Source organism: Astyanax mexicanus, chromosome 1, assembly GCF_023375975.1.
Source record: "Astyanax mexicanus isolate ESR-SI-001 chromosome 1, AstMex3_surface, whole genome shotgun sequence".
NCBI classification, from domain to species: domain Eukaryota; kingdom Metazoa; phylum Chordata; class Actinopteri; order Characiformes; family Acestrorhamphidae; genus Astyanax; species Astyanax mexicanus.
Window position 1 is genome coordinate 84,173,099 of NC_064408.1, and position 12,184 is coordinate 84,185,282.

Here is a 12,184-nt window from a genome sequence, read left to right on the forward strand (position 1 = left end):
TGGAAGCTACGGCTACCTCTTATAAAACGAGGTGAAGGAGTAACTGAACAAAAGGGGCTTCCAAAGAAAACAAAACTGAACTGAGGTGTTTGTGGATTTAAACGCTGCTCCACCAGAGAGGGGAGGAACAGCGCGGGAGAGAGAAGTAAACAACCGCGTGCCTCGCGGTGAGAAACACACACAGACACAGAGACACAGGAGAGAGCACACAGCTCTATCTCCAGCAGATTCGAGAGAGAAGAAAGGGACAGAGGAAGATACTTTTGCGGGAGGAGTATGCCAGCGGTGCTGGATCATACTCTCTCCAAAGGGATAGCAGGAAGAGAAAGAGAAAAGAGCCGAGGCTCACTCGAAAAAACGGGCATAGATTCGCTCTCACGAGCTTCAAAGATCCAGCGCCGAGTGGCTGGTTGGCGCTGCTTATAAGCTGTTGAAAGCAGGTGTTGATAATTAGCCAATCAGCCCTCGGCGCTGGCCTGGTGCGCCCTCCGACGCCCTGGAGGACACCTCGATCGGGCACCAGCCCTTACAATCTGGTCATCCTCTGTTGACCCTTCTTCCCTTAACAAGAAGTTTCTGTCTACCAAAACTGTCTATTGTTGACTACATGTTTTTATTAGACCATTCTGAAGAAACTCCATGTTGGTTTTGTTCTGAAAATCCAAAGAGATGTACGGTTCTGAAAAAATCTAACCAGCCCCTGTGGCACCAACAATCATGCCATGCTCCAAATCACTAACATCACATCACATTAATCCCCATTCTAATGGTTGTTATGGACATAATCAGCATAATTGTAAACACTGCAAAATCTAACTAAATTAATTAGAAGATATATATTGCTTGATAAGTGTGTAAATACATATGCATGTACGTATGAGAGTGTTTTAAAGTAGATGTCCACACAGCTAAATGGAACATATCCAGGATATACAGTTTTCCTACCTGCTGGCTGCAATAAGTAGGGTAAACAAGATAGTAGAGGCAGGATTTGTGAGCCAGACGGAGAACCTCCTTCAGGATGTGTTTGGTATAGTGCTGGAAATTGGGGTGTAGTGCAAAATGGCAGAGCTGTCCATGCTCCTCAAGCTGGTAATGACTGAAATACACAAAGTTCTCAATGTTGTAGTTGGCTCGGATGTACTCAATGTCCTAAAATAGTTCAGGAGAGATAAAGGAGAGAGAAAAGAGATAGAGAGCATGAAAGTGAGGACATTTCACAAAAACTCCAAAAATCACAACTATGAGTTCTGCAGAGCTGTTTTAATTACCTGTTCATTTCTAATTAGAACTATCCCAACAATTTGCTCTTCAATTTCAACTACAAATGCCTGAATGGGTGTTCCATCCTGTGTGTGAAGGAAAAGAGAATGTAGCTTAAGAGATTATTATCATCTGAATTTATAACTGTCCACATAACTTTAGGGACTTACTGGGTCTCTGCGAGCTTTTAAGAACATGTCTAAATCATCCATCAGAGCCTTGTCAAGGCTGAGGTTCTCAACCAGTCTCTGAACTGCAACCGTGTCATCACACACTGGCACACGTACTTGGAGTGACCTGCCAAACATACATAGAAAAAATAAGTTTTATTCTTCAGGTAAATAAAATAAATATATATATTTTTCATTTTGGAAATTTATCGATGTTCAATTGACAATTTTACTTCTGCAAGACCACTTTAATGCATTATTTAAACTTACAAACAACTTACAAACATACCAACGTCAGCCACCTCAATTAACCTTTATGTACATCCTACAGAAACCAGTTTTCACACAATGTATATTCCTTATAATGATTTCCTACAGTAGTTCACAATAAATCGCAGGTGATGTCAGACCAGAGAGCATAACTAGCCTCCCTTTCACCCTATAGCATTTAGCATGTTGCTATACAGCAGTCTTTTACCTGTTATCTGTAAGATTTGGTAGTTAAAGATCTCCTCTAATGCATTCAGCTGTCAAATGTTAATTAAAAAAAAAACAGTGATATCACATCTCACATTTTTTCACATTCCTTTTTTTTAGCTTTTATCCTCCCAAGAGTGGGTACTGTAGTATTTAGTGCAGCAATGAAAGTCCTTGCTGGTAGGTGGGAATGGAAATTCAAAAATTGGAAAGAAAATCCCTGGTAGATCTAATATTTCTTGAATTAGCCACTGATGATGCACAGTTTGTGTTGATCATCTTTAGGATTCTGGCTGTTTTTTTGGTAAGTTTTGATTGGATAATTTGAGTGGAAAACTACTCCAAACTTAGCTGAACACAGTATAAAAGTGCCTGATTGAAATTCTCACATTTATAATTGAGCTCTTTTACATTTCATTGTTAATGCTTACAGTTAACCTAAAGTGGTTTAAATTGGTTTATGAAGGTCTATGTGGTTGTATGCTGTTTTTTCTAGCTGGGCAGCTGCCTTTTTAAAATATGTGCTTAAAAAATAATAAAAAACATAAAAATTAAGTATTGGAGAAGGTTTTATTACATCAGTCATAACAGATTGTTTTGTGTCTGTGTCTGTGCGTTTACTTGAGAAGGCCAGTGCGGTGAAAGATGTAAAGTTCCTGGGGCAGATTGCTAAAAGGACGAGGCGCTGCTCTGAGGAAAGTCTGCAGTAGAGGAAACTCTGGATCCAGTTTAGGAACAGAAATTATGCAAAAATCCCTCTCCTGGTAAAAAAGTAGAAAAACGTATTAGGCATGCCAAAACTGCTATTGTTTACAATGAATGGCCCCCTCCTTTTTATAGCTCAACCTTTCCAGTTTGTGTTACTCAACTTTTGGTTGGATATTTTGAGTGTGAACCAACTCTGAGTCTAGCTAAACACAGTGCAGAGTGTCTAATTAAGTTGAATCAGTGTCAATGCTCAACTCAAACTGAACCACCATCTTAATCATATTTAATATGTGACGTACTGTTCTCTTTTCCACTGATAAATGAGCAGAACGGAAAAGATAAATTGTTCAGATGGACTACAGTCGTAACTGTACACATATGTGTGCAACTACACATAAGTGAACATTAGCGTAGGTGTTTCTATTGTTGTTGTTTTTTGTTGTTTTTTTTTACAAAAAAAGTATTGCAAGGAAAATGTACAGTATGTCTACCTAATGGACTGATGACACAGTGAACAGTATAGTGGTGTAACACAGCTACTGTATGTCTTTTTCTCCTTTACATAAAACATATTCTTTCTTCATTACTGCAGGAAAAGTGACCTAAATGCCCATGTAAAAGCAGCTGGCAGCATATTTTAATGCAATTATTCACAAAATGAGAAAGTACAGGTGTGGTGTTCATAAATACATATCATTATAAATCAGGTTCAATGAGTGCAGCCAGAAAAGGGTGAGGGACACCTTTTTTATGATTAAACCAATAAATATTTAGGGTAAGTTAAAACATATTTTGGCTAAACATACTCACTGGGAACACTTTAAAGACGTAAGGCAGGAAGTCCACTGATCTGTGAGGAAATAAAATGAGAAAAAGGAGGAGGGTGGTGAAACGGTGGAAAGTTTGATTGCATGGCGTGTCTTTGTTGAGAAACAGTGAAAACTTGCCATGTTGGATGCTAGCGTTAGAGTCCGCGGCCAACCAATCTGCCTATTGGTCTCCACTCAACTCCTCCACTCTCATCTCGCTGTCACTTTAAGCATTCTACTCATTAATTACATGCTCACTCTCCACGGGGTGGGAATGGATTCCATATTCCACAACAGCTGGGTAGTAAGGCGCAGAAAGCTGGGCTCAGCAGGAGCCAACTAGCAATCAGTTTCCCCCCAGCCCGACAACGGCTCTTAACCAAGAGCCACTGGAGCTGGGCCAGCGGAGGTACGAGTTTGTGTTCTTTCCATACACACTACTTCACCAGTGGAAACACTCATTAAATCATACTCAGGTACCATAAATGTTTGTTGCTCTGGGAAAACTTTCAGTTGTGGGTAATATAATGGGCAGGGCGCGCAGTGTTGGAATGGGCCTTGCGTCTGTGCCCTTCAGCTGAACTCACCTCATTTCAAACCTCTTGTCGATGGCAAAGAGCTGGATGCAGAAAGCATTAGGAGACTGTGCTGGTTCCGAGCCCACATTGGATCCTGTGCAATCTTTTGTGTGTGCTCTGATGGGTTCAGTCTAGCACACAAGCACACAGAAAAAGGGCAAAGTCATTTAAACATAGTAATTTAGTAACACTAAAGAAAATATGTTTAGTGTAAAGTGAACAAACTTTGAAAGCAAGATATTATTTAGAGACATTTTCACGTTCAGCTCTCACCTCGGATGTGCCACAGGACACTCTTGAGATTCCTGCACCACACTCTGACCCCTCCTCAGGACCTTCTACTGCAGGAACCTGGAATAGCGTAGAAATCACTGTTGATTAACTAAAGGGTCTAACAGTGTCAGAATAAAAAAAAATAGCCTTTTTATGCAGTTGTTGTTATTAGCAAGTACTCATCAACTCATCAAAATAAAAATGTGCTATATATACAAATATTATTATTACTGTAAAACTGTTAGGCTAGTCATTATTACTGCAAATGCATTTTTCGCAATTATCTGTTGAAATCAATATGCAGTATATCTACACTCACCTCATTGCTCTCTTGTGTGAGAATGATTTCAGAGTGATGTTCAGTATTCTCCTCTGTAGGTTGGTCCTGCTGTGGCTCTTCTGTTTCATCGGTCTGATCAGCTGGGTTTATCTTCAGCAATCCATCAAATGGGCTGAGTTCAAAGCACTGGTTGAGCAGTGTCAGGTTGACTTCACTACTCACACTCATAAAGCCCACTGCAATTCCTTCATTCTGAAAAGAGACATGTGTATCGAATAATACTAGCACACTCTTAAAAATAGGTGCATGACAAAGTGAGGCAATAGAATATTTCAGAATATTTACTGAATTTTTCAGTAACATTTGAAGTGTAAAGGTTATTCATTCTTTATTTATCTATTTGTTGAAAAGGTGCAAAGTTGCATCAGCTGGCATAAAAGCAAAACATAATGCATTAAAGAATATTTAGTATAAAAATATATATAGCGTCGCTGTTTAATGAAAAACAGCAACGTTACAGTAGAGACAAAAACCTTTATAACATTCAATAGAAGTCAATGTAAAAAGATGTTATTTCAGGTAATTTTAGATCATTAATATCAATATTCATTGAGAAATGAATATGACACAGTGTAAGAGACAGTTTGTTTGTTCAAATTATGTAGTAAACTAAAATTTGATAAGAATGTTTTTCATTGGACAGCGACGATATATTTTTTGTTTACTTCATAATTGCATATGTGGTCCTTCATAGTTTTGTTGTCTTCAATATTAATCTATAATGCAGAAACTAACAAAAATAAAGAAAAGAAAACATTAAATGAGAAGGGGTGTGTCCAAACTTTTGACTGGTACAGTATTTGAACAAGTGGAATCGGATGTAGAATCTTAACAGAGAATCAGACCTTTAGGACTAATATTTTCCACCCCTGTTATATAATTTACCACAGTCAGTCAGTTAATGAGAGACATTGTAGATATTGTAGGCACTCGTAGTAATTTCATGAAATCTCATGAAATTAACAAATCACCTAAACACAGAAAATAGCAGAAAAGCTCCAGTATTAACGAGATAAAACACCAGCCATAACAAAGCTTGTTGTTACTATAAGTGCACAACCTTAGTGATTATAATAGTACATATACAGTATATATACATATAAAGCATTGAACACACACACCATGGGTTTAAAATAGGGAGGTATGTAGGATCTATGAAGTGGTATACATTTTTAGATCAGCCAATCAAAGGGAACATGATCTGTTGTACAATATAAAATAGAATGAGTCATTTGAATACAAAATACAAAGAAGTTTTTGTATATTCACACTTTCTTAGACTGTGTAGTCATGGGATTAAAATGACCTGTAACATCACCTAATGTTTTGGTTGTTGCTTGTAACCCTGTGATGGTAAGATGATGAACTGCTTCTTGACTATGATGTCTAAAGGGCGGAGTCTGATGATAATGTTTCAGCAGTGGGATGCCTGAGAGAACTGTAAAAAAGTATTTTAGCTTGTGGATGGTGATAAACAAACAAATAGCTTTTTTATGTCCTCTCTTTTTTAAAACATAACTATGAACAGTGTGTTATAAAGGCAGTAATACAATCCATAAAAAGATCAGTAACACTGAGTGTATTTTTGTGATTACCACACAGCAGTGTTATCTTATATTTTAATGAAGTTACAGGTTATATTACTCCCACAGTTTACAAAAGTGGTCAAATGTTAAAAATATACATTTTAGAAAGCTGATTTTTTTTGTTTTTGCCTACTCTGTATTCAAATGATCTCCCTCTTGTTTGTAACTAGTGTATTGTTGCATAAGCCAGTAGTTTAAGAGGTTAACCGAGACAAACCGTTTTGTTCTGTTTTTGTTTTTTTTTTTGTTTTTTTGTTGTTGCATTTTCCTAACACTTTTTGTGCTTCGAGACACAATGAACACCAGGATCAACATTTCAAACCCTCTCAGAGAAAAAGATGTTCAGGGCAGAATGAATTATTAAAACTCTCGTTGTGAGAGCAACAAAAAGCTCTGTAATTATTTCTGACATTCTCTGGGGGGAAAAACTGATGCTACTTTGATAACACTCCCGGGCAATGTGGAGCCGTTAGCCGAGCGTGCACCCAAACAAAAAAATGCAAAAATGCTACAGATGTCTGGACACAATATGCTGAGTGTGAGCATGTCTTGGCTGGGCATTAGCTCTCATCTGCCATATGCTGCTATGAACACATGTCAGCTTGAGTCACAGCGATGAGGGGGAGGGTGGTGGTGGGGGGGGCGTTTGGATCTGTCATCGTGCCGTTCCTGGGGGAGCACACCCTGTCACAATTTCAGTTACATTTCCCAAAAAAAGCATCTGCAGCCTCGAGTGTGCCTACTGCTGTGCAATTCAAAAGTATATCAAGGATTTTATCGCCATGGTGATTTACAAATGAAACGTCTGATGATGCCCAGATTGGGCTACATTTGCATGCATTTTGCTGGGGGCGCATGAATATTCGTGGTGCATTACTGGCTAGCGTTACCAACCTCACAGACCGCCACATGATTGGTCTCATCCTGAGCTTCAATGAGATCAGCCAGGAAGTATGGACCATAGGAGCTGGCCTGAGCCTTCGTCTGCTCCACTAATAGAGTGGTGATGTCATCAAGGTCTTCCACTCTGGAGGACATTATGCTATTACTCACTGGGTAAATACAGCAGGATTTGAAACTTGCTTGTTGCTGGTGGACTTTTAAAGGAGTGCAGATGCAAGCTTATAGTGTTAAAGCAATTGAGCAGTTATGAGCAGTTTCAGTACCTGGCTTTGCGCACATGCAGTCTTGGGCAGTGGTTGTGTCTGTTGCACACAAATGCAGCACACTGGAGCCCTTCAGTAACACAATGCATGGGCTCAAAAATGCCATCCAAAGCTGGCTCTGGAAAAAGAAATGCAATGAGTGTCTTGGGAGAACATTAACATACAGTCCAGACCAGAAAACAAACTCTGATATATTATATAGTTATTGTAAAAAACAAATCATCAATCTGTGCCCAGTAAACTGCTATAAAAATTAATATTAATATAGATTTGACCAAAAGCAATGTTGAGATACTCATCAAGATGTTACCTTCTTTTAAACAGGCTTAGGTAAATCTCTGTACTAAACAAAATTTAATTTTGTTTGACATAGGGAATCTGAACTAACTTGCCATAATCTTAAATAGCTAAGCACAGCTTTTCACTACATTTAAACACTTTTTTGACAATTGACAAAATGTTGAGGAGATAATAAATAGACAGCTTTTAAAAGATCCACACAACTAAAGAATTATTCCTGACCTGACTGCTGATCTCAATCTGAATATACAGTATAAGTTTACTCCATGCTGTTCAGTCCAGACTGCTTTTTAAAAGTGCAGTGCTTTGTGTAGTCAGAATAAAGGTCAGACATTGTGTGTCCAAACATTTGCAGTAGTCCTGTAGTTTTTAAATCAAGAAAATGAATTGGGAGTTTGTCCCTAGACTCATCTGGGAAGATCTTTAAAGTACATGTTGGAACACTGGGGATTTAAATGTATTAAATCACAAGAGATCCTTACTGAAGCCTGGTATTGATATTGGATTATTAGTTCTATCACCCAAACCATCCCAAAGGTATTAGATGGAGATCCATTATTACAGAGAACACAGCTTCACTACCCTATAGCAGACTCTTGGGTTGTATATGTGTTGCCCTGGAGTGTCACATTAGCATACAATAGATACTGGCAGTGCTTTTTTCTATAGAAAGGGCATTTTTATGCAGATAAAGTATCTATCTGTTATAGGAGCACCTTAGTCTTAGGTAGTTAAATTCACTAATTGGAAAAAAAAATATCTGGATATTTTGTATGTCAGATTTTGTAACAATAAAACATGCAAACAAAATAAAATACCACACAAATATAGCATACTGGGCATTAAATAAAAGTGATGGCCAGAATGTCTCAAGCCCAGTCAGACAGTCTGGTTTTCTTACCAAGACAACTGCTGTAGGGAGTAACCAGGCATATGTATTCCAGCTCAGTGATGGCACTGAAGACAGTTCTGTTTGAATTGAAGAAGAAACACATGAGAAGATTACAGTTTGGGTCTGCTCTGTGTCCTTTTATGACAATAACCTCACAATGCAAAACCAAACTTTATCTGATTGTGGAATTCAATGCTAAAGGGCTATGAATGGAAACAGGAAGACATCGCCGTGGTGGAAATGTAATTTTGCTGCCTCAAACAAGATTTAAACTCAGCCTAACTGGATGACCGTAGTGTAGAAGTCTGTCTTATTCAAGCAAATCATTATCAAAGTACATGGAAGCATGTTAGGCTAAACAAATCTCAAAAGGCTGAATATATGTTTATTGCATTTCTCCAGAAACATATAGGCGCCCAAAAACATGCACTGTATTCTCGTTATACCTTATAATCTCTTTAGCGCTTTCAGCAGCAAAGCTGGACCGGGCCACAAATAGATGCATGAAGAGAGTGTTCAAAGGCTAAGGAGATAAACACAAGATCAAAGCATCAAATATGAAACATCACAGCAGAATCCATCTCCCTTATTCAATTATATAAGCTGAGCCACTGTTTAATGTCTCTTCCTACTGTGAATGCTGCGCCGTTATAATGGATCTGAAGGAACTCCTCCCATGAGGCCTGATCCACCAGGTCACCGATGGGGTGGTCCAAGAAAGCAGCATGGGCAAGAATTTGATTTTTGGCTGTACTTAAAGTCACAGCCAAATTAGCCTTCTCTCTGAGAATAAAAAAAATCAGAATACACAATTACAAATTACTACATTAATCTATACTGTTTATTAATTCCTTATTAAAATTTATTCTACATCGATTTTTGGAGTAAACTAACAATTTTAATAGAAACAGCTACATTGTATCTCCATTTACTAGTACCTTCCACTCACTGGCCACTTTATTAGAAACACCATGTGCTTCCACTCACTGGCCACTTTATTAGAAACACCTTGTGCTTCCACTCACTGCCCACTTTATTAGAAACACTTTTTGCTTCCACTTACTGGCCACTTCATTAGAAACACCTTGTGCTTCCACTCACTGGCCACTTTATTAGAAACACCTAGTGATTCCCGTCACTGGCCACTTTATTAGAAACACCTTGTGCTTCCACTCACTGGCCACTTTATTAGAAACACCTAGTGATTCCAGTCACTGGCCACTTTATTAGAAACACCTTGTGCTTCCACTTACTGGCCACTTTATTAGAAACACCTTGTGCTTCCACTTACTGGACACTTTATTAGAAACACCTTGTGCTTCCACTTACTGACCACTTTATTAAAAAAAACCCTACCTTGTACTTCACTTTCTGGCCTCTTTATTAGAAACCCCTGCATCTTCAGATTGTGGCCCATATTGTTACCCAATGTGAAAGGCATTATATAATGATAACAATCATTATCCCATAGATTTTTGGGACTTATGTTAGATATTATTTTTAGTAGTGGAGCATTCCTGCCCACCACTGACACTGATTTAATAGTAGCATGAAGAAGTGTGTCAAATCAACAGATGAACTACAGTGTGTAGCTAACTATGAACCACTAGGTGGAGCTACAAGAGCCGGGTTTCTGATAAAAAAAAACAGTCCAGTTAATAAAAGACCACACAGTAAAGGAAAACATCAAAACTCCACCAACCCAGACAATATTCTCATGTGGGTCTAACATGGGTGTAAGGGGGGTAAGTGGGTTTCAGGTGGACATGAGTGGGTTTATGTATGTGTTTTTACTGGGACCCAAATCTGCTTCCCATCAAATCTCACACAGGTCCCAGCAAGTGCACACATGAAGTTTGCAACCCAGTTGGGGTTTATGTTTTATCCCTCCTGGTCCCATCACTGACATCCAAATGCAGGGACAACATTGTTCCAGTAAACAAAACTTTCTTGTTACAGAGTTATCTCGGTTACACATCATAAGTTTACTAAAGTTACCAGCCCAGAAACCACAAGCTAACAGCACCCCACCTAAATGCTTAAATGAGTATTTTGGTTTGTTTAACACTTTTAGGTTACTACATGATTCCTTATGTGTTCCTTCATAGTCTGGATGACTTAAATATTCATTTACCATGTAGAAAAACACTGACATTGAATGAGATGGTGTGTCCAAATTTTGACTGGTACTGTATATGTTTTTTCCGTTGTTGTTTATATTAAATGTATTAATTAAATTCAATATTGTTCTATTTGAACACTGTTATATTTGTAAAAAAATTATTTTCAATTTTAATGGTTGTTTTGTTGCAGTAGTATATTCTTGAAATTAATTTAAAAAAATCAATGTTTTGTCATTTTGCCAAGAATATCATCAAAAACACTCTAATATTTGGTGATATTAATTTAGAGTCATATTTCCCACCCCAGTCTCCAGTACTCACAGAAGATAGATCACATTCACTCTGCCGAACACAGCAGCAGCTGTAGGACTGAGCAGCTCACAGATCTGTTCAGCGTCAGAAGACTCAGTGCGCCTGACAGTCACAGTCTCAACCTGACCAGAAGAGGACGTGACGACCCTCATGCTCACCTAAAGAAAAAACAAACACACTGACAAAAGCGTCAAGCATATGGAGGACAAAAAAAACATACACAAGTATGAATAAATAAATTCACATATAAATGAATAACTGATTCACCAGCTGACCAATCCTGCTTTTCAACCCTGAAAGTCCGGACCCTGGTCTGAACCAAGGTTCATATGTGTTTGCTACATTGTATATATTTGGTCCGCTTATTTTTGTTTTCATACTGCAGTTTAGGGAGCGCAACAAAGACCTTTGTGTGATACTCCTACATCCTTTTATCATCACTTACGTATCGATGCGTTTTCCTTATTGGTTTTGGTTCATTCGGTGGAAAGCCTTTCCAGGATAAGGATAAAATGAATGAACAGATTCATTTCGTCTCCATAGTAGTGCTGCTATTGTGTTTTTATACCAGCAGCAGCAACTTCAGGGACAGTACTCTAGGTCAGTTCAAATTCGCCAAACGAACATGCTCGTCCTGAAGCAACTGTATCCACGGCTCATTTTTGCTGTTTTCCGGTTATTTTGAGAGGGTACTGACTGCAGCCTGCAGGAAGGCGGAGTTGGACGTCCAGTGCGTCCAGCTCCGCCCACTTTGTCAGCATCATGTCTAAGCTTCGCCTCTGAACGGAAGTAAACAATGTACAGGGCAGTTAGCGGACTTTAAATATAATGTGCCGCGTCGTCCGGCTTACTGTACGTTCACACCGAACGCGATAAAATCGCTCTGTGTCGCCTGTGCAACAGGCGATGAGTCGCTTGTGGACGTGTCTCACTCAGAACGAGCTGTCGCTGGTGGGCGTTTTCCTAATACGGCACGTACAGAAACAAGGGTTCAGCCAATCTACACAATTCCTAAACCATAAACAGTCGTACAGACGTTTCACAAACAATAAATCTTTATATATTTTATAACTATTATTAAGTACAATTATTTAACATAATTATTTCATATTACAATAAATGGGTTTACTTAAATATAATAAATTATTTTCCTTAATGTAGTAAATCATTCTCTTACAATATATTAT

General features: G+C 38.5%; 1 protein-coding gene across 3 annotated transcripts in view; it reads right to left on the reverse strand.

Annotated features, from left to right (window-relative positions):
- Window positions 1–12,184, reverse strand: part of cfap61 (cilia and flagella associated protein 61) — a 148,706-nt gene that overhangs the window by 132,212 nt on the left and 4,310 nt on the right. For 2 of the 3 annotated variants that reach the window (XM_007255444.3, XM_007255445.4), the window contains exons 2-15: window positions 11,007–11,155; window positions 9,195–9,345; window positions 9,009–9,085; window positions 8,572–8,639; window positions 7,371–7,488; window positions 7,099–7,231; window positions 4,598–4,810; window positions 4,279–4,356; window positions 4,015–4,136; window positions 3,429–3,468; window positions 2,532–2,671; window positions 1,434–1,560; window positions 1,272–1,349; window positions 946–1,152 (exon numbers count right to left, since the gene is read on the reverse strand). In XM_007255444.3, coding sequence (XP_007255506.3) covers window positions 946–1,152; window positions 1,272–1,349; window positions 1,434–1,560; window positions 2,532–2,671; window positions 3,429–3,468; window positions 4,015–4,136; window positions 4,279–4,356; window positions 4,598–4,810; window positions 7,099–7,231; window positions 7,371–7,488; window positions 8,572–8,639; window positions 9,009–9,085; window positions 9,195–9,345; window positions 11,007–11,149 — 1,695 coding nt within the window. In that variant the 5' untranslated portion in view covers window positions 11,150–11,155. Of the gene's footprint in view, window positions 1–945; window positions 1,153–1,271; window positions 1,350–1,433; window positions 1,561–2,531; window positions 2,672–3,428; window positions 3,469–4,014; window positions 4,137–4,278; window positions 4,357–4,597; window positions 4,811–7,098; window positions 7,232–7,370; window positions 7,489–8,571; window positions 8,640–9,008; window positions 9,086–9,194; window positions 9,346–11,006; window positions 11,156–11,442; window positions 12,130–12,184 lie in introns of those variants that run through there. The other variant, XM_022684655.2, reaches the window with a different exon arrangement.